This window comes from Rhinoderma darwinii, chromosome 7 (genome assembly GCF_050947455.1).
Source record: "Rhinoderma darwinii isolate aRhiDar2 chromosome 7, aRhiDar2.hap1, whole genome shotgun sequence".
Classification (NCBI taxonomy): Eukaryota; Metazoa; Chordata; class Amphibia; order Anura; family Rhinodermatidae; genus Rhinoderma; species Rhinoderma darwinii.
Window position 1 is genome coordinate 39,311,289 of NC_134693.1, and position 23,299 is coordinate 39,334,587.

General features: G+C 42.6%; 1 protein-coding gene across 6 annotated transcripts in view; it reads left to right on the forward strand.

The window, feature by feature from the left end:
• EVI5 (ecotropic viral integration site 5) overlaps positions 1–23,299 on the forward strand; it is a 148,986-nt gene that overhangs the window by 93,534 nt on the left and 32,153 nt on the right. For all 6 annotated transcript variants that reach the window (XM_075833205.1, XM_075833206.1, XM_075833207.1 and 3 more), the window contains one exon: positions 1,866–1,961. In XM_075833205.1, the coding sequence (XP_075689320.1) occupies positions 1,866–1,961 (96 nt within the window). The remainder of the gene's footprint in view (positions 1–1,865; positions 1,962–23,299) is intronic.

The window sequence follows — 23,299 nt, forward strand, 5'->3', positions numbered from 1 at the left end:
AAGAACCGCAAAAATGTTCAATCAACTCTTTTCTGGTTTGAAAACTCATAACTACCCATGGAAGAAAACTTGTCTGGAGTCTGATCTCTCTGAGGATCGGATTAGAAGTGGATTTACACCGTTATCGAACTTTCCTTGCGCATCTTCTTTTTTTTTTTTTTTTTTTGTCATTCCATTATATGGTTTTTGATCCTGCTTGTGGAGTAAAGGGTGTTTTACACGGGACGGTTATCGGTTCATAAAATGCTCGTTAGCGATCATTGCCCCGTGTAAACAGGGCAGCGATCAGCAGATGAACGAGCAAACGCTCTATCGTCTGCTGATCGTATCGTTCTGAAAAAGTTAAATATTATCATTGTCGTCAGCATGATGATAATGTATGGGGACAAGCGATTGGAGTAACAACCGCTCATCCCCATCCATAGCTCCGTCTGACAGGAGCCAAGCTCGCTGCAACGGTTGATTATCCACCATTGTAAAAGGGCCTTCATACAGACGCTTCCTGTATGCTACGTCTAGACATGCAGATTTCATTTCTTCAGTTCATAGTCCACGGACCCTGGCAACATAGCTTTGTAATCTGATATGGGGGTCATACTGCGAAACAATCCTACAAACAGTTGATGTCTCTGCTTACTGTGGTTTCCAATTCAAAACTTCATCTTCTCTGAAAGACCCCATGGAAGTCAAATGGGGTCTGTCAAGCTTTGCCAGTATCTGTCTGACAATGGATCCGGCATAGCGGCCATTTCTCCGTTCTAAACTGAAGCCGTCCATGACGTTAATGTGAACAGAGCCTTATCCAAACACTTCAGTTGCCTATTAGTAATAGGCAAATAAAAAGCTGCATATGACGACAGAGCGACACCCTTCTCTGCCTGGGGCTCCTGCACTGGTAGCAGAAATATTATTTCCAGTATAAAAGCAATTTTTCTAAATTTTAGGAGTAAAAGCATTTTGTTTACAATCCGTAGGTTACCCATTTTCAAGTAAAATGGTGGTAACTGGTCCTCTATATTGATCACTATCTGAGTAGAAGGTACAAGTTTCTGTATCTAAAAGGATATGACATGTTGGCAATTTTTAATTGTAGGATCTGTTCACATCTGCGCTAGTATTTCTGTCATGGGAACAGAATAATAAAAATAATAGAAGCACCGAATCCAACAAAGGACGAACGCAAACAAAACCCATCAAATTTAATGGTTTGTTTCCATCATTTTGCCAGATAATATAGCGATGCATGTTGCGCTATTTTCACCAGCAAGGTTTATGGACTCTGCGACAGAGGCTTTTAACGGAGCCTCTGACGCAGATGTGAACAGAGAATTATATGTATGTTTTTGGTCTCTTTCGTCAAAGTCATAAAATTGCATAGTTTGTATTATAATGTGTTGAAGTATGCTTGTCCAGGATTAGAAAAAAGGGTCTGCTTTTTTTTTTTTTTTTATCCCCAGAAATCACGCCACCTTCTGTACTTGAGTGGTGTCTGGTATTGCAGCTCGGCCCTACTTAATTAGATACAGAGCACAACACAAGGACCGACAAATCACTGTTTCTAGAAAGTAAGCAGACCCTTTCTCTAATCCTAGACAACCCAATTGAAGTCGGGATTCAGTAGTTGGCATGACTAGGAGCCTATAATAGTAGTGCATTAGTCCCACGATGGCTTCCATTTGCTGCCCACTTTTGCACTTGCGTAGAAAGTTTTACATTCAAACTAAATTTTGAAAAAGTTGAATTTCCGTAATATTGTATCTGCAGTGTTTTGGGTGTTTCATGATTTCTCCTGTAAATGATACAAAAACTATGAACATGCTGACATAACAAAAATACATCTGACCTGGTGTCTGTACTTTTTGCAGAACAAGGAAGACGTGATGGCAGTGAGACTTCGAGAAGCCGACAGTATTGCGGCTGTGGCTGAACTCCAGCAGCGTATAGCAGAGCTAAGATTTCAGGTAATTCATAGTATGCATCTTAAAGGGATCCTGTCATCAACATCTTACCTGTTAAACTCGCCTGACCCCTCAATGGCCGCAGCTGTCCAGAGTTCGTTCCTGTTCTCTTCTTTCCTGAAGTCCTCTTCGGTCTGTAAATATCGTCGTTTAAACTCTTCCCGCCTTTTATGGTAATTATTTTTCCCTCTGGGATGCAGCTTCTTAACCACGCCCACCGTTGCCACCTGTCTGGCCCTGACTGGCTAAGGAGCTGTCAATCAAAAAGGAGGTGGAGTCCACTCTGAGACGCTGGAGGAATGAAAATCTGACTCTTTTCAGATGAAGATTTGACTCTGTTCTGCTCATTTGCATACGGCGTGGGACCACTGAAAAACGGAATACTAAAGCTACAGAGCTTACTTAGAACATATTTATAGCTTAGATGACAATGATTTTTCACCCACTTTCACCAGATATTGCTGGCTTTATAGCTAAAATGCTGGTGACAGGTTCCCTTTAAAGAGGCTCTGTCACCACATTATAAGTGCCCTGTCTCCTACATAAGGAGATGGGCGCTATAATGTAGGTGACAGCAGTGCTTTTGATTTAAAAAAACGATCTATTTTTACCACTTTATTAGCGATTTTAGATTTATGCTAATGAGTTGCTTAATGCCCACTTGGTCTAATCAGCATCATGCACTCCTCTCCATTCAGTTACTCAGCGCATAGGGATCCTGCTAGATCCTTATGTGCTGTCTTATACTAACACATTAACGATACTGAAGTGTTTAGACAGGATGTCTATTTACAATCTCTGCACTTTGTTACTCTGTCTAAACACTTCAGTATTGTTAATGTGTTAGTATAAGACCGCACATAAGGATCTAGCAGGATCCCTATGCGCTGACTAAATGAATGGAGGAGTGCATGAGGCTGATTGGTCAGCGTCATACACTCCCCTGTACAACGCCCACTTGGTCTAAAGTAAAAATACGTATTAGTTCACAAACAAATTCCATTCAATTGCTTAGACAGGTGGATGCAGAAGGTCGATATATCTGTGTGTTCTGTACCATATACTCAAAAATGTTTATAATAATATCTATATACATACCTCCTCCCTTTTCTAATAGAGTCTTACTGAAGGCCATGTCTTCTGTGGCGGATAAACCGGGGATACCTTTGCTCCTCCTTGGGGATTTTAATAATCTTGATTCCAACTGGGATAAATGTAGAGATGGGGACAGGAGTGACGGGGAAGCCCGGACAGCGTTTGGCACGCTGGTACAAGAACTGGGATTACTGGATATGTGGAGATTACAACACCCTCGTGAAAGGAATTTCTCCTGCTGTTCATCCACTTACTCTTCTCTATCCCGAATAGATTTGCCCTTGGGGAATGAGTGTATGTTGCCCTTAGTTAGTCAGGTGGAGTATCTCCCTAGAGCGTTATCTGACCATTCTCCCCTTAGGGTCACGGTTGATGTTAATAATCAGAGTCCCCATAGCCAGCGAATGTGGAAGCTGAACCCCTTTTGGCTGTCTTTGATTGATGGACGCGGATTCATTGCCCGAAGGATAGAGGATTACTTTCAAATTAATTGTGGCTCTTCTTCTATTCCCGATGTTTGGTATGCAATGAAGGCGTATTTGAAAGGCCTGTTTATGCAGGCAATTAGTAGGCACAAAACGGCTACCAGGGCGGAGGATGCGAGATTGCATGAAGAAATGCGTAGGTCAGAGGCGGCATTTATTTCCAACCCAACCGTGGTGCATCAAACCAGTTTACGACATGCGCAAGACGCATTAAACTTACATATTTTAGCAGTAGCGGGTAGAAAACGTCAGTTTTATGCGCAGAATGCTTTTGAAGAAGGAGAGAAGGCTGGCCATATGCTGGCAATGGTGGCCAAGGCACAACAAGGAGTGTCGCATATAACTGCTTTAAAAACGGCAGGGGGCACTATGGTTACAGAGACCTCAGAGGTCTTGAAGGTTTTGGGGGACTTTTATTCCGAATTATATGCCTCCAAGGTGCATCCATCCACAACTGATATTTGCGCATTCTTAGCTAAAGCACAGCTCTCTAAATTGTCAGTAGAGGCCAAGGCACTTTTGGACTCTCCACTCACGTTGGAAGAAGCGGTCAAACAGATGGCTAACGATAAGGCGCCCGGGGCGGATGGGTTGCCAGTTGAAATTTATAAAAAATACTCTAGAGGTGCTCTTACCCAAACTGTTAGAGGTGTTTGATCATTCACTGGCCCATGGCTCTTTGCCGGCTTCTATGCAAGAGGCCATTATTGTGGTCTTGCCGAAACCCTGGAAAGATCCTCAATTAGCTGATTCTTATCGACCGATTTAGTTACTGACAACTGATGTCAAGATTCTGGCGAAGGCCTTAGCTCTGAGGTTGAATAACGTTATTTCTACCATTATACACCCGGATCAGACCTGCTTTATGCCTGCTAGGTCCACAGCTATGAATTTGAGACGCTTATTTTTAAATCTTCAGCTGAGGGCAGACCATGCAGGGGAAAGAGCCATTCTTTCCTTGGACGCTGCTAAAGCATTTGATAGCGTGGAATGGCAATATCTTTCGTGCACCTTGGAGGCTATGGGTTTCGGACCGTCCTTTTATAGCATGGATCAAGGTCTTGTATTCTTGTCCTACAGCTCGAATACGGGCAAATGGTCGATTGTCTGCTCGGTTTGCTCTTGAAAGAGGGACTAGACTGGGATGCCCATTATCGCCCCTCCTGTTTGCTGTGGCAGTGGAGCCCCTGGCAGCGCACATACGTCTGTCTGATATTAAGGGATTTTCATATGGCTCTGTGCAGGAAAAAGTGGCGCTTTATGCAGACGACATGCTTCTCTATTTGGGGGATGTAGGTAGCTCATTGGCAGAAACAATATCCCTAATTTAGAATTTTGGTGCATTGTCCGGGTTTAAAATAAATTGGGATAAGTCCCACCTGTTCCCTGTGGATCCAATGCGTTCTACGCCAAGGGTGCATGATGTGTCTGTAGGGTGTGTTGAGCACTTTAAATATTTAGGGATAGTGGTTTCGGCCTCGCCTTCTGATTATATTTCCCTTAATTTGCAACCACTTTTGGTCAAATTCAAAATGAAAATATCGGCTTGGTGCAAATTATATTTGTCAGTTGTAGGTAGGGTCAATCTTATCAAGATGATCTTAATGCCGCAATTACTGTACATTTTACATAACTCCCCTGTATGGATTCCTTTATGTGACTTTTATTATGTTAATGCACTTTTTAGAGATCTAATATGGCGTAAGGGTCACCCCAGACTTAAACTAGAAATTCTACAGCGTGCAAAGCATGACGGCGGTCTGGCCCTACCCAATCCTTGGATATACTTCCTTGCCTCCCAATGTCAGCATTTTAAGGGGTGGGGGGAAACTATACCGAATGGATCTAATAGTGCGATTTTGCAGTTACAGTTTGGATCATCTGTTTTGTCCGTTTTGGAAGCGGGTCATTCTATGCTGGTTGGTAGGAACATGCCCACATATGCACTAATGCGCAAGGTATGGGATAAGGTCCGGTCCATTAGAGATATTGGGGTATGCACAGCTTTTACAAATCTATGGGGTAATAGGGCACTTCCGGAGTTCTTCTCTCTTGAAGGATTTGAGGGTTGGCAATCGAGGGGCATCTCCCGGGTAGCACAGCTGCTCCATGATATATTTAAAACTTATCAACAGCTTCAAGAGGAGTTTGGGTTGCCTCGAAATTCCTTTTACCAATATTTACAGATAAGACATGCCTTTGATGCCCAAAAGAAGGTTGTAGATTTGACTGTACACGCAGATGGGGTGCTGACTGTCTTACATACTGGGAGTGCTACTTCGGGGGTTATCTCACACATTTATCAGCTGTTGCTCAGTAAATTTTTGGATAAGTACCCCTTGATGGCTTCTTGAAAATGGGAAAGGGATATGGGTTCCATCTCTGAGAAACAATGGTCAGATATCATGGAAGCAGTTCTGAATATTTCTCTTAGTGAGGCTGGGCGCCTCTCCCAATTATATATTATCCATAGAGTATATAAGACTCCTAAATTTATTTTCCACATTCGTGTACGGAGTGATTCTACTTGTCCCAGATGCTCGGAAGATGGGGCTGATCATATGCATATGTTGTGGTCCTGTCCACAGTTAACTACATATTGGACAGACGTACTGAAGCTGATTCAGGATGATGCTTATGGGCTTACGCTTCAAGGGACTCCTATGGAGTGTGTTTTGGGGTGTGTTACGCATATTCCGACTTCTGTCCTGGGGCGGCTGGCTATTGCAAGGCTGCTATACGTAGCTAGAAAACGTATTGCATTACACTGGATACAAGGCGCCCCGCCGACTAGGAGCGAATTCATTGCTAAAGTGAATAAAATGATTGTGTTAGAAAAAGCTGTGTATGTAAAGCGTAAAGCGCTTACATTTTTTTTATTCCATATCGGGACCATGGCCTGGTGTATCGGAATCTGTATCATAAACTGTGCCCGTGGATTCTCTCTGGCTGTCCGCTTCTGTACTGTACTCGGATTACATTTATATGCTGGAAGTGAGGAGAGGGGGTCATTAAAGGGAATGTGTCGCAAATGTAACCTTTTTTTTTTTAAGTGTCGTTACTTATTTCTATTTTATTTTAATTTTTTTGCTGTATTTTTTTTTTTTTTTTCCATATGGTGGAAAGTATTACAAATTAAATAATAATTTGACATGTTTGCCTATGTTGGCCACCAGGGGGGAGCGCTTCCCAGAATTGCAGCAAGGTGAATAAGGCAAAGCAACCTGACTCACAGCTGCTGTAAATGTGGGAGGGAATCTCACCCCCCCTCTCACAAGCCAGGAAAAGGTGTCTTCAAATTGCTAAGCAGTGTCCGGCAGCCATATTGGGTGTGATTCTGCAGCTGGAAGAAGTTATAGGACACACCAAAAGGCTAAGGGTATGTTCACACGCTTACTAAACAAAGGGAAAACCGCTCCTGATTTTCAGCCATTTTTTAATCAAACTCGTGTTTTTTAACGGCCGTTTTTGGAGCTGTTTTTCTATAAAGTCAATGAAAAACGGCTCCAAAAACGTCCCAAGAAGTGATGTGCACTTCATTTTGGTCGGGCGTCTTTTTACGTGCCGTTTTTGGAAAACTACCACGTAAAAAACGCCCTGTCGGAACAGAACGCCGTGTTTCCCATTGAAACCAATGGGCAGATGCTTGTAGGCGTTCTGCTTCCGATTTTTCAGCTGAAAACATTGTGTGTGAACATACCATTAGGGTATGTGAACACGCTAACTGCATTTACGTCTGAAATTATGGAGCTTTTTTCAGGAGAAAACAGCTCCGTCATTTCAGACGTAATGCTCGTACTCGCGTTTTACGAGGCGTCAATTACAGCCGTAATTTGGAGCTGCTCTTCATTGAATTCAATGAAAAACTGCTCCAATTACGTCCAAAGGAGTGTCCTGCACTTCTTTGCCGAGGCTGTTATTTTACGCGCCATCTTTTGACAGCGACGCGTAAAATTACAGTTTGTCGGCAAACCCATTCAAATGAATGAGCAGATGTTTGCCGACGTATTGGAGCCGTCTTATCAGGCGTAAATCGAGGTGTAAAACGCCTCGTTTATGCCTGAAAATAGGTTGTGTGAACCCAGCCTTAGAATGATGAAAGTGAAGTGAATGACTTTTCAGTTGACCGGTTCACACGCCGTGTATTTGACATGTTTTTTTTTTTGCACATTTTACGTGCAAAAAAACACATTAAAAAATCTCTTGATTTACACTTGATTTTGTGTGTGTGTGTGTGTGTGTGGTGCCTGCCGCTGATTCTTCAAAACAGCTGATAAGCGGCTATGAAGTATCAGCGGCGCCCGTGCACACTCCGCTCTGCCACACACACACAAAGTCTTAAAGGGGTCGTCCAGGAAAACATGGCGCCGCACCTGTCCTCAGGTTGTGTGTGGTATTACTGCTCTGTCCTATTCACTTCAATGGAGGTGGACTGCAATACCAGACGCAACCTGAGGACAGGTGCGGCGCTGTCTCTCCAATCCGGACACCCCTGCTGTCCTGAGATGACCCGACGGGGGAGGCGGGTGTCAGAGCCACCCACCGCCATCACTGCAGACAGAACCACACAACTACGGCATGAGGGCAGGGCTTGTCCTGAGTGAACAGATTTATAGTCACGTGAACCTCGTCTGATGAACCGGTAACCTAGGTCCGATCACATGACAGAGGGGGATCGCCAAAAACCCTGTGCACCCTCAGCCTGTCCATCCAGCCCTTTCCTGGTTATATTTGCTTCTGGGAAAGCCGGGTGACCACCATTACCACTCCTACTGGAGTGTTTGGGGATGTGACTAATGAACCGTCGAGGGGGGGCCGTGTGAGGGGGGGGGGCGCCTGTCGGGTCACGAGAGCGGGGGTCTGTGAGATAGAGAGTGGGACAGACAGAAACACACACCTTACCTGCAGTGCAGCTGGTCTTCAGTATGGCGCCTGCTATCTCCCTGCAAACAGCTGCTCTGCTGTGTGACTCTGACCTGCGACTTTTGGCCCCCCCCGTTCTCCTTACCGCTGTGGATAGGGGATACATCTCTTTTGTAGGACAAACTATAGGCTGTTTGTTTTTTTTGGGGGGGGGGGGGGGTCTGTATGGCGTTATCTACAGGGGGGTGGTATGGCGTTATCTACAGGGGGGCTGTATGGTGCGATCTACAGGGGGTCTGTATGGCGTTATCTACAGGGGGTCTGTATGGCGTTATCTACAGGGGGGCTGTATGGCGCGATCTACAGGGGGCGTCTGTATGGCGCGATCTACAGGGGGGGGGTCTGTATGGTGTTATCTACAGGGGGGATTTGGGGCTGTAAGACATCTACAGGGGGCTGTAAGGCGTTATCTATAGGGGGCGCTGTGTGGTGGAATCTGTAGGGAGGCACTATCTACAAGGGAGGGGGGGGGTTGTGTGATACCCAGCAGAGGGGGGCCCCCAGTCAAAAGTTTGCTATGGGGCCCAGTCTTTCCTAGTTACGCCCCTGCACTCCAGTAGGAGGGGTAATGGTGGTCACCGAGCTTTCCCAGAAGTAGATATAACCAGGGAAGGGCTGGATAGACGGGCTGAGGGTGCACAGGGTTTTTGGTGATCCCCCTCTGCCATGTGATCGGACCTAGGTTACCGGTTCTGATGCAGACGGGGTTCATGTGACTATAAATCTGTCCATAACGAGACCGTGCACTCAGGACAAGCCCTGCCCTCATGCCGTAGTTGTGTGGTTCTGTCTGCAGTGATGGCAGTGGGTGGCTCTAACACCCGCCTCCCCCGTCGGGTCATCTCTGGACAGAAGGGGTGTCCGGATTGGAGACACAGCGCCGCACCTGTCCTCAGGTTGCGTCTGGTATTGCAGTTCACCTCCATTGAAGTGAATAGGACAGAGCTGTAATACCACACACGACCTGAGGACAGGTGCGGCGCCATGTTTTCCTGGGCGACCCCTTTAAGACTTTTCCCGTGTGTGTGGGGCAGAGCGGTGTGTGCACGGGTGCCGCTGATACTTCATAGCCGCTTATCAGCGGTTTTGAAGAATCAGCGGCAAGCAACACACACACACACACACACACACACACACACACGGTGATTTTTACGTGTTCTTTTTCCAAAAACGGCACATAAAAAGACGCCCGCCAAAATGAAGTGCACATCACTTCTTGGGACGTTTTTTGGAGCCGTTTTTCATTGACTTTATAGAAAAACAGCTCCAAAAACGGCCGTAAAAACCGCGAGTTTGATTAAAAAATGACTGAAAATCCGGAGCTGTTTTCCCTTTGTTTAGTAAGTGTGTGAACATAGCCTTTTGGTGTGTCCTATAACTTCTGCCAGCTGCAGAATCCCACCCAAAATAGCTGCCGGACACTGCTTAGCAATTTGAAGACACCTTTTTCTGGCTTGTAGGAGGGGGGGTGAGATTCCCTCCCATATTTACGGCAGCTGTGAGTCAGGTTGCTTTGCCTTATTCACCTTGCTGTAATTCTGGGAAGTGCTCCCCCTGGTGGCCAACATAGGAAAACATGTCAAATTATTATTTAATTTTTAATACTTTCCACCATATGGAAGGAAAAAAAAAAAAAGTACAGCAAAAAACTTAAATATAATAGAAATAAGTATTAACACTTAAAAAAATAAAAAAAAGGTTTCATTTGCGACACATTCCCTTTAAATCTTAAATGATAGATTTAGGAGATACTGCATATACTCCCTCCCACAAGTGTCTCTCGCTCTAGCAGTCCAGGCCTTCTATGTTTTACATGGTTAAAACAATCAGGAACAAATAAGAAATTGCTGTATTAGGTGAACCTACACTTTAAAGGGTTATTCCCATCTTAGGCCCCATGCACACGAACATAGTTTTATGTCAGTGTGCTATTCATTGTTTAACGGATAGCACACGGACCCATTCATTTCTAACAGCCCCATGTACACGACCGTGGTTTCCACTGATCCGTGTGCGGACCGCGGTATAGAGCCGCAAAACTTAGGACAGGTCCTATGCCTGTCCGTGTTTTTGGCTCGGTCTCACCTGTGAAAAGGACACAATGACACACGGACCGCAAAAATTGGACAACAGATCTGTTTTATGAGCTGCAAAATACAAACTGTTGTGTGCGTGTAGCCTAAGACCATTTGTTTAATGGATGTGGGTTCCAGCGCTGGGCGTGTAATCACTCGACTGCAGTCTCGCCTGGCGAGGTGGCAAACACCTACAGGGGGAAAATAAAGGGAGAGGTGGACGCGAATTCTGGAAACGGCCCAGCTTGCTGTGCTCTGTTCACTTCTATGGTATTTCCTTAAACAAACCGAGCAAAGCCCACCACCTCTCCATTGGCTCTCCGCCTGGGTGTTGCAACTGTTGGCCGCCTCGCCAGGCGCGAGACCCATATCTATCAGATGTTTGTGGCTTGCCCTTTAGGTTATGTATATACGTGGTGTTTCCAGCACAGATTTTTGCTTTTTGTTTCATTTTTGTAAAAATGGCAGGAAGACGTTTTCACATCACCTGATAAAATATTCTAAGTAGCTAAATGACTCAGCCGCAACTAATATCAACCTGATCCCACCTGATTAATTGTGTGGGTTGGAACAGGTGAGAAGAGCATCTTCCCCTTTCAGTATACATTCGAGAAACCCAACCAGGTCTAGTTCCTTATAGAAGAAAATGAACAGGCTGATGATGGACATAAGTATCTATACAGAGCCCTTCCTTACATGTACAACAGCCATACATTTTTAATATATTAGATATTTAAAGAGGCTCTGTCACCACATTATAAGTTCCCTATCTCATAAATAAGGAGATAGGTGACAGCAGTGCTTTTTATTTAAAAAAAAAACGATCTATTTTCACCACTTTATTAGCGATTTTAGATTTATGCTAATGAGTGTCTTAATGCCCAAGTGGGCGTGTTTTTACTTTAGTGTTAGTATAAGACCGCACATAGTGATCTAAAAGGATCCCTATGTGCTGCCTAAATGAATGGAGAGGAGTGCATGATGCTGATTGGTCAGAGTCATACACTCCTCTGTACAACGCCCACTTGGTCTGAAGTAAAAACACACCCATTTGAGCATTACGACCCTCATTAGAATCAATCTAAAATCGCTAATAAAATGGTGAAAATAGATAGTTTTTTTTTTAAACAAAAAGCATTACGGTCACCTACATTATAGCGCTGATCTCCTTATGTATGAGATAGGGCACTTATAATGTGGTGACAGAGCCTCCTTAATTTTAGACTACAGGAGTATGCAACCTTTGGCACCCCAGCTATTGTGAAACTGCAACGCCCGTTATGCCCTCACAGCCAAAGGCTTTATTATTCTAGCCACAGGCGGTTAGGGCATGCTGGGAATTGTAGTTTCACAACAGCTGTAGTGCTGAAGGTTGCGGACCCCTGGACTACAGGATCGTTTCATTTAAAAAAATCAAATAAAAGAAAAACTCCTAATCCCAAATGCCTCCTATTAGTTATGTGTTTTGTTTTTTTTTGTCATTTCACCCATTTGACCCCACATAGAAGAATATTTTTTTCTGTAAAAGCCAAGTTTCTATTTTAATACTTTGATGTGCCTGTAAATCTGTGTACAATGGTTTTGACTCAAGTGCTTTGTTTCCATGCACCATGTCTGCAAACTCTAACTTTTAACTTGTTCAGAGTGAAACTTTTTATTTGACCACCATTCTGTTCAGAGATATTTCTATACTTGAACTTAACCACATAATATATTCTACCTATATGACATCCCTGTTTGCACATTTAATATGGCTTGAGAACTTGCATGTTATGGTTTCGCTATCGTCGATGCTGTTGTGCGGGTACAACATACTGCTGATGCCTGGCAGCGACTCCCCACAGCGAGTGCGTTCACACAGTGGAATAAACCAAGATAATTGACTACTTTCTCAAAAAGTTTGTCAAAGAACGGTCTCCCCTGTAAACAGATGGGTAAAATTGTGATCACAATGCAACATCCTACTTTGCTATCAGCCTAGTGTTTTATCATTACCTGCACTAAAGATAATATAGTAATTGAAGAAACACTTTCTGACGATATTTCACAGTTCAGATCTAAAAATTAGGATCAGTAACTTTGAACATTATTTCTTGTACTATTTTCATGTCTCGATATGTTTCATACTCCAGTCACATCTAAAGCAATTCCCTGTTACCATAGAGCAGTGCGTTTTTATCTGCACACGCGACTTTCACAGTTAGATGTGCTAAGAAAGCAGCATTTTGAAAGCCTCATGATGTGAATGGAGAAAAAAAATTAACTTAAAATCAGGAAAAAAGCTATTTGCAGAGTTGCATAACATTTTATGTAGATTTAACTTCCCCTTAGAAGATGGGGGATAAACAAATGATTGCTCAGCTGCGGACAATGTCGACCTTTAATCTCTCTAATAAACTTGCGTGATTCGCTAGGCTCCATGTGCATATTAATAGGAGGGAAATAAGCGGGTGTCATAGATTTCTGCTCGTGCTTGAAAGAGTTGTCCCAAGATCAACGTTTATCACCTATCCAAAGGATAGGGGATAAATGTTTGATCGCTGGGGGCCCCTCCGCTGGGGCCCCCACGATCACTAGAATGGGGTCAGGAGCCCCCCGTTCTTCCTCACTGCAGTTGTGCTTTGAATGGAGCGGCCGTCAAGCATGCGCAGTGCTGCTCCATTCAACATCTACGGAGGCAGCCGAGTACATTGCTCAGCTGTTTCCGTGAGCCCCATAGACCCTGAATGGAGCATCAGGGCACATGCTAGACTGCCGCTCCATTGCAGTTCCTCCTTTCTACACCTCCCATAGGGGGCCAGTTCTAGTGATCCGTAGGGGTCCCAGCATTGGAGTCCCAAGCGATCAGACATTTATCACCTATACTATGGATAGATGAATCATGCTGCTCTTGGGACAAACCATTTAAATCTGGCGACAAAATATAACCGGTCTTTCCCCTGTTGGAAAAATTGGGAAATTGTTGGGTTTGTTATTATGGCAACAGGTTCTGAATAGTGCTGTGCAACATTTTGGGGAGATCAAAAAAGGATTCTATAGTCTATTCTCCTGAAACTGCTCCCTGCACACCTGTACTGGTATTGGAATGCAGCAAATATGTGATATGTGAATCCAGCATTAATGGCCAGTGAAATGTCAATATGCAAAGGCTAGGGCTATGTGACGATTTTGGCCGCAACACAGGTTGCACAAGCAAACGTTGCTGTGGCCCGCTGACTGCATCTTTGTAAAGAAAGTGAATGTGGCTGGGTTGCAGCGACTGCAACACAACAGTCCCAAGAATTCCAAACCTGCTGGATTTCTTGTGACTGCCGTATCCGTCATGGTAACCTTTGGATTGCCCATCTGTTCACATCTACTGTCATTACTGTGATACAGGCGGTGCCTCACAGCAAAGTTTGGCCATTCAACCTGTTTCACGGCCGAAGTTGCAGTGTAGCCATAGCCTTAGGGTAAATACACACAGGATAATTTTTTGTGGATTCCTAAAAAGAAAAAAGAGTCTATAGGTTTTAAAATCCACAATTGGAGATTTTGAGTTTCCCATTCAAGTCCATGAGGAAAATCCGCAACCTAAATTTGACATTCTACAAATTCAAAAATCTGCACTGCAGGTCAATTTCTCTGTGGACAAATTCTGCAGCGAGTAATTGAGATTTAACTAAATCTCGTCCATTTGGCTGCAAATCTATTCTGCTGCGTATTTTCCGCATGTACATTTATCCATATACAGCTTGCGGGAAGAGATTAAAAGTACTGCCTGTCTCCTAGACCGAGGAGTGGAAGGGGAGATGCACACCTAGCCTTTGTTTTGTGTATAGAGCTGTCATCTGTTTCTATCAAGTTCAAACGTTTAGACTTACAAACTGATACTTCTCATTATTATTACCGGTAGTAATGTAAAATAATGATATGACTTCACTGATTCTATCCCAGTCTACACAGCAAAGCTAAAAGGGAGTCCAGAAAACCAGTATTGTCAGCTTTATAGTGTGCATTCTAGTAGTTATTGTATAAACTGGAATATTGGCCACGTAAAAAGACCACCAAAACTATTTTAAATAAATATAGGGAATCTATCAGAAAACATTATTCATAAGTCACCTCAGTGAGCTCTGCACACACGATATATGTACTACATAATGTATATATGGTTTTTACGGGTTTTTGGTTTTTTAAGCATATCTTACAGGCTTTATTTTTTTTTTTAAAGGTGTGATATTGCACTTATAGTGGTTGTTAGGAATGTATAATTTCCGCATCTTATTCTTCAAGCTTTATTTTCAGCTGTAAAATATAAACCATGAAATCTTAGATACTTGTGCCCTACAATAAGGTTTATCGTTTGCATTGAAAAGAGGTATTCTATCTAATCTATTCTCTATGCATGTATGCGTGGTATGTTTTTGTTTCTTTTGGTTTTTTTTTCCTCTTTTTTTAGTTTGCGCTTTTTTTAGCTGGCTACATTCAAGAATGACTGACTAGCAAATACCATGTCTTCTGCCAGCATGAAATCTGACTGCTGTAATTCACATTGGATGGCATACAGACACACATGCTGTAGTTCTCTGTTTATCACTCAGTGTTTACTCCATCTTCTCCCGTTCCATCTAACCACCACTTCTTCATCTACTTCAGAAATGCCCTTTTTACTTTTGAGGAAGAACAAACCCCAATTTCAGAAGAATTTACAAGAGATTACAGTTTAAATGCAATAGGGTAAGAGAAGAGAAGTAAAGGAAGTGTTTCCCAAGTGCAGTATAGAGGGTGGATTTCCATCACGCAACTGTAGTGTTATCTACTTGAGGGTGTTTATTGCTAGGGTTATAAGTTTATCATTTATTTACATGGTTTAAAATATCGAATGCACTTTTTAACTGAAATTATTGGTAGCTTTTGTAGGAAATGTAAACTATGATTATTTATTTACGGTTTCAAATTCAGGACTATATGATGCTTTCTAGTCGGTGCTACATTCAGCTGAGGCCAGGGGAGAACTCTCATTCTCTCTGCAGCGTTGCGCAGTCATTTTTACCGCCACTTTGAGCAGTCGTCTTTTTCTTGGCCCCCTCAACCAGGGTCCGGGCAGTGGAGGTGGCATTCAGTCCTAATGATCTAAATCACCTTGTATTTTTTAGACCATGCATTGTGAATTTGCAAAATTAATATAGTAAGATGCAGAACATAATTTTGATCTAAGACCTTCACCTTCCCAAGAACACAAAATACTGAATGGTGGGTGTACTGTTACTCCCGACTCCTCACTGCAAGGGGTGTAATCAAAGATAATTTTGATTCTGCCCCCTTAACCTGTTAGATCTAAGTCATTAGTAAGAGGGGGTTGACCCCCTCTGACAGCTCATCGCCCCCCCAGTGGTTGTCATGGAAGCCTGGGGGCCTAATGAAGCGACTACGCTATTGCTTCTGGCAAAACGAGTGCACAACAGAGACAAACGGAAACCATGGACACAGGATCAGTCACCATTGAAATCCATGGTGATGGAAACGGAAACCTCTGGTTTCCATCTGTCTGTTCAGGGTCCCATTTTGACAGAAAGCTCAGACGGAACGTCAGAACGGGACCGCAACGTAGACGTGAACGAGGCCTAATCTACATGTTGTAGAATTAATTTATGAAAAATGGAGCTGTACTCTGGTTGCTTCGGGCAGAAAGGCCAATTTTTCTGTTTCGGTTGGTCCTTGAGGCCCATTGTTTCTATCGGTTTTGATTTTTTTTTAAATATATGATGAGTTTCTGGTAAGTTTAGCTGAAGGTTGTACTGTGTGCGTAACTCGTAACCTTAAAACTGCTAGTGGTCTTGACTCTCACCCTACGGCATCTCTAAACACTCATCACAAACCCAGAATTTCTGCTGTGATTATTTTGATTAAAATTCTCTGTAAATGCCGGTTAAGAAACAAGAACTTTGTGTGCGTGTGGTATGGAAACAGAGGCAATAATTCTACACGGTTCATGTCATTTTCACTTGTGTTTTTACACCTTGGTTATAAAAATACCCAATGATCTGCATTCATGCTGTTGTGCATTTCTTAAAATTTTTGTTTCTGCTCACCTTTTGTGTTTCAGCTATACAGGAAAATACAGAATTTCTTATTTACCCAAATCAGTGCCTCGGTTGGTTCTGTGTATTTGTTAGTAATGTCATGATCTTTTATAGACCCTGACCTCAAGGTTTATTTTCCATTCTGCCTTACAGGAAACACTTTTTAGCTTCTTTTTCTTTTTCTAAATCAACCCAAGTGCATTGTTAACTTTTTTAGTTTGCACTTAAAATGAGTCACCACAATGTCACTGAAAGGACACCTTACCGCATTTTTTTTCTATACACTTTTTTTTGTCACAATTTAAAAAAAAAATCTGATCACCATCTCCATAGACCTCAGAGCAATATAGAGCAATATATTAAGCGAACATAGGTAACATGTGGTCGGCACTTGTTGCTAGTTTGTGAATTGGTAATGTTCATATTTTGTAGATGAACTCCCTTTTCAGATTGTCCTAAGCTTAACCCCTTGAGGACCGGGCCAATTTTGAAGATGTAAGTCATGTAGGTGCCATTTGGTACATATACAATAGCGTTTAATTCATATTTTTTATTTTGGTACAAATGCAGTTTTTACCTTTTATGCTACAAACATTTATTGTACAGTTTTTAGTCATGATGATATCAATTGTGAGTATTTTATGTTTTTGAACTTAATGATGTTTGTGTAAAAAAGTGGGTTGTTTTTTTTGTTTTTTTTTTGTGTGGAGGGGTTTAACCCTTTAGTGACCAAGCTTTTTTGGACCTTAATGACCAAGCCAGATTTTTCAAATCTGGTATGTCTGACTTTATCGAACAATAACTCTATTTCAGAATTACTTGGATATGCAAAACTATGTCCGCCTTTTCGTCACATGTACTTTAATTAATTTAGGCATATCGTATCCGTCTACTATTACCACCTAAATAAAGTGTAACTAAACATTCAACAAACTTCTGACCTGTCATAGTGACATGTCAGCAGTTTTGATTGTTGGGTGTCCGAGCACTGAGATCCCCACCAATCGCTAAAACGAAGCCACAGAAGTGCTCGTGTGGGTGCTCAGCTGCTTTGTTTCTGTTCAGCTTTTTCCAGAAAGCCGATGTAACGGAGTACAGGCTCATAGACTTTCTTTCTGAAGAACAAAAAAATCAATAGTCCCAAGTCAGGGAATCAAAGGCTTTGTACAGGTCCAACGACTAACACAACGCTCCCGTTTTCCACGAGCCGTCCTAGTGTGAACGAACAAGGGATAAAAGGTCAATGATTCTTCTAGTCTGATCAGTCGCCTGTCTATTTGGTACGAAACCCACCTGGTCAGGATGAACATACTGCTCCAAGAAAGTATTAATACTGGTGGCAAAAAATGTAGTTTATATAAGTTTCACACCATATTGGGCTCTTTTGGAGGGGATGTATTGGTGAAAGGATAGATGGCCTTTGAAGCTCATAAGAGACTCGACTATCAGTAGTTTTTGGCCTAGGGTATATAAATTTATGAATGACTATTTTAGGAGGGAGATATGGGGTCTCCCTTTGACGCGATCATAGCCTGGGTCACTTCTTGGGAGGGATTTGGGAATTGTCAGAAGTGCATGAAACCAATATTGTTTCTTAGTGCGTTCGGGCCATAACGGCTGCAAAAACGGGTGCTGTGGATAGCGCTTGTAGCCCAGTAGGACCGGATGGAAGGCTTTTTTTACCTACCCCATATTTAGGGTAAATCCCCCCCCCCCAAATTTTTTTTTATCTGCGAGACCATTGTGGGGATCCGTGCTCTGGCACTTCAAGACCTTGGATTTTCGGTCACCAATTGCCTGCCATATAAAAATTAGTTCCAGGACCTGATCGCCTATAAACATCTTCGTCATAGGGGGTATAGTTTGCGACATCCCTGTTGATGTCTGGAGTGGCTATAAATGGTGAAGTTTGGGGGGAGAAAAACTGCAGAATCCCACAGTGCAGGAGGGACCTGCTCCTGATGGTTCAATGGTGACAGCTGCTTCCACCGCCATAGGACTGGGGGTCCAGTGGCAGAAGCAGAACTTGTTGCTTTCTGAACGAAGTTCTGCTTCTGACGCAGTGTCGGTATCGCTGCCTGAACTGCTGGAGCACAGCAAGGTGTACGCCCGCTCCGCAGTGAACATCCTGCGATTCATTTTTCGCTACACGAAACAATTTTTATTTATTTTTTTATGTATCACTAACAAAAAAATAAAAACATTTAAGATAAACTGCAGCTAATAACCGCTATTAGAACCGTGTAATCTGCAAAAAAAGATCACTGGTAATCTGGGGGGGGACTACGGGTAATCTGCGAATATGTGCAGGATCTCTCTCCTCACACTACTACAGTGAGACAGAAACCGCACAAATCCTGTGCTGTATTTTCTAAATATATGACCATGGTCACTGTGATGGGTATATTGTAGCGACCATATGATTAGGCACCCATTATAACGGTCCCTGATCAGTTTCTATTTATAGGCAGACTCTGCCATGCACTTACAGCGCGTGTGTGCGCCATTTTGTTTTTTTCCCGGCGGGTGGGGTGGTGCCGATCGGTGGCTGTGGGGGCCTAACATAATTTAATTTTATTTTTTTAATCTCCTCTCACTAAACATTCATGGTGCGAGGAGATAAAGCTCATATTAAATTCAAGCATCATCATAACGGTGATCGCCGATATACGTTGAATACCGACGATCACCGGTTTGGGGACTGCTAACGGTCCCTAGTCAGTGTTTCAAGATCAACTACCTCTGAGAGCTGGAAGCTTTCCCTCGTCCCGGCGGCGCTACTTTATTCTAATGCAGCGCTGTAAAAAGTCTGCATCAGAATAAAGCCCGTTATTGACCTATGGGTGGTCTCTAACGTGTTAAACATTATTTTTTAAATTTATTTTTTAATCCCCTTGGGGGATTTTTATTTTTTAACCGTATTGTACTCGCAAATATTTATATGCCAGTAAATTAGCCTGTGTATGAACAGTACACCACTGTTGGGGAATATCTAACTATGCCCTAACAATAGAAAATATGGTCAGATAGCCCTCGGGTCCTTCATTGGAGCCTGGGCTATCTGCCCATACTAGGTATGGGCCCAGATCACGTCTTAGGGATTCCCTGTGTCCAGTGCCGTTTTAACAAATTTGTAAACTCAGCAAAGAGATTTCATAAGTCCCCCCCTCCCCGAACATTAATTGTCTTCTGATGTCTTCAGTCAATTAAATATCATAAATAATTATATCTATTTAGAGACCATTTTTTAGACCAATTTAATTAGAAAGCTGTTGAGTTGCAGATGACTTCTTCTCTGTAGTCATTAATTCACCCATTTTGGACATCTTTGGCTCCTTGCTTTTCTCACACCCACCCCACCCCACCCCACCTTATCCCAACCATCTATACAAACTCCCCATTCTGCTGCTACCCTAAGGGTATGTTCACACAGCTTATTTTCAGATGTTTTTCGGCTGAAAAAACTGAGGCTTAAACCCCTCCAAACATCTTCCTATCGATTTCAATGGGAAAAACAGCGTTTTGTTCCGACGGGGCATTTTTTTTATGCGGCCGTTTGAGAAAACAGTGTAAAAAAAATGCCCCGTAAAATAAGTGCATATCACTTCTTGAGCAGTTTTTCATTGTGTCAATAGAAAAACTACTCCAAAAACGTCCATAAAAAATGCTTAATGCTTTAAAAACGGCTGAAAATCAGAGGCTGGTTTCCCTTAAAATTAGCTCCGTATTTTAGACGGTTTTTCGTTTTGCGTTTGTATATACCCTTTGCCTGTTCCTGCCCCTTTTTCCCCCATTACTGCAGGTGTTGTATTGCACAGTCCCCCCAAATACTGTACTGCAACATAACTGTTGGTGTCAACTATAGTTACCCCAAAAATAAACCGGCCTGAAGGATAGTGATCCAATTTGTTATCCTGCCCCAGACCATAATAGTGCCCACCTTTTTTTGCTTTTATTTTTTTAGGCCACACACGGTAATAGTGCTTCCATTTGTGCCCCCTACACGGTAATAATGCCCACTTTGTGCCCCACACTGTTAAGGACCCCATATGTAACACCCAGAGCAATAATACCCCCTTTTTGTCCCCATACATAGCAATAAATGTGCTCCCCCCAGTAATGGCTGTAGCCCTGAAAATAAAATAAAAACCCGATATTCACCTAACTACATTCTATAGAGCAGCTATGGGCCTCTTCTGGCCTGCGTCAGGCTGCTGGGAGCACATGTAGAGTGGGCCAGACACGTCTAGGCCCAAGGCAGCCGGAACGATGCAGTCAATTCATCACGCCACCTGCCCCGAACTAATGGCTCACTTCTCTGCCATAGTTTTCAACTGTATCTGGGTCCTAAGGGCACGGATACACTTGAAAGTAGTGCACAGTTTGCCTTCTGGTTAATGCGGCCCTGTTTGTGAGGCGATCAGAGGGGCGTCACCCCTTAGGCTCTTCCTTTGAATGCCAAGATCAGGCTACTCTGTTGTCCGCCATTAGAGCGGGGCTGCAGCTGTGTACTACAGACCTTGCTACTGATTTTATGGGCACACTTGCTGTGCCCGGGACAATCAGCAGGATGAGTATGCTGATGCGGCAACTCCCATGGCTATATGTGGTATTGCATCTCAGCCCTATTCACTTGAATTGGTCTGCCCCATTGCATCATTGTTACCAAAGTGGAATACTGGCATAAGAGGGTATTCAAATCCATCATTGGCGACATGTACTATGTTTTGCCAAGAAATTGCAGTCTTTATACTTTATGCTGTCTTTCCTCCACACTCTTTATCATCTTATGTCAGCTAAAATACATTAACCTTTTACTGAACTAGTTAGGGTGGCCATAAATGATCAGATATGACTTTGGGCCACTTCAGTTTGGGTCCAAATCTTGGTCTCCTGATTCTGTCATTAGGAAGGGAGGATCTTGGTTTTATTGTTATACATTTTAGTGTTTCTTAATTCCCTTAAGCCAACTAATGAATGTACATACGGATAACACTGAAAATGTCATAGCGTTCTTAGTATGCCTTGTTCCCATGCTACAGTTGCCCAACAAAAAGGTGTATTTGTCAGCCCAAAGGCAAGAAGCCTCTCTCTCTGATGCTAATAAATTTGACAATTGCGCTTGACTGTGTTTGGTCGGTAAGGCTCAGTTCACATCTGCGTTGTGGCTTCCATTCATAACGTAAGTCACAATGCTTTAACAGATCCGTCGCACGACAGACACCAGTTGGGTCCGATGGACCCGATTTGTCTTATAATGGGTTCTGCTGGGTGTCCATCTTTTTGACCGATAAAATAGCACAGCTTGAAGCACAATTTCCCCTCAAAAACAACTAAATCAGTGACCGATGCTTTTAATGGAGTTTTCGACTCCGATGTGAACAGAGCCTAACCCATGGAAGCATTCATCCGTGTAATGTATTTTTATAGACGTTTTCCCAATCATTTTAAGCATGTAAAATACATGTGAAAGATGGAAACCATCCCTGTATTACAACTTAGTTTTTAGCCCCTACCCACTGTCTCGCAGTATAATTTTGAAATATTCTGCTTTACATAACTGCACATTTACTAAACACCCCTGCAATCTTCTTCAACCCTGTTTCACCCCTGTCCCTCATCAACAGGAAAATACTAAAACTGCTGGAAATGACATCAAATCTAACTATTCTAGTCCAGTGTAAAACAGGATTACAAATCCGCCACCCTTAGGCCTCGGGCACATGACCGCATTGGTTTAAAACTTTTGTTGTGCATCAGCGTGTCTCACGGATCCACAACCATTCACAAGTATTCGGGAACCCGCAAATCATTTATTAGCCCATCAAATTTATATTATTTGAACCATGAATACACTATTACTATATCTACTCTATACAGTTTGTCAGATTGTTTTAGATGATTTGTTAGTTGGGGTTCTTCCTTATGGATTGTATATTGATCAGATGTCACTATAACAAGTTTATAAAGTAACATCTAAATTCGAAGTGAAATCAGCTTTATTGTTAAAGTGCCTGTAATGGAACCGCACTTTCTTCTCGACACCTGTTCTAGGAATTGTATGTATTTTTTTTTTTCTCCTTCTCACATGTTCACATATTTGCTGCAGCCCCCTAAAGCCCCCAAACACCTGTATTTCCTTTTAAGAAAGCTTTGCGTATAGGGAACTTTGATTGCTTTTATGTGTTGCCAGATGAAAAGAAAAAGCACAGGATGCTAATTTAAAACATTTGTTTCTTAAGAAATCTTTCTAACTCTTTAGCTTAGCAATTGCAAGATTTTCACCACAATGTGCTCAAAGCGACAGTTTTGAAAAGTTACTTAATTTGTTCTGCGATTGCTTCATTGTACAGCAAAATTGCATTTGTGTCTATCTGATCAGTTTAGACCATTTATTTCAGCAGCGAGAGCTTCTGCATATGGCCATGAACTGTTAAAAATAGTAAAACGCGTGAAATATGGTATTGTCCAGCCAGCTGACCATTAATTTACTTGAAATGTTTTAATTCACACAAACATATATCCGCTATTTTATGTAATGGTTTCAGATCCAAAACAAAAGAAATTGAAAGTTTTTAAAAGTAAAATAATTTGATTCCTAAACCCACCCTACAAAATCTTGATATTTTGCCTTTATATTGAATGGCCAAATATTTAAAATTTCATTACACACGTTCAGAAACTTGTATTTTTTTTTG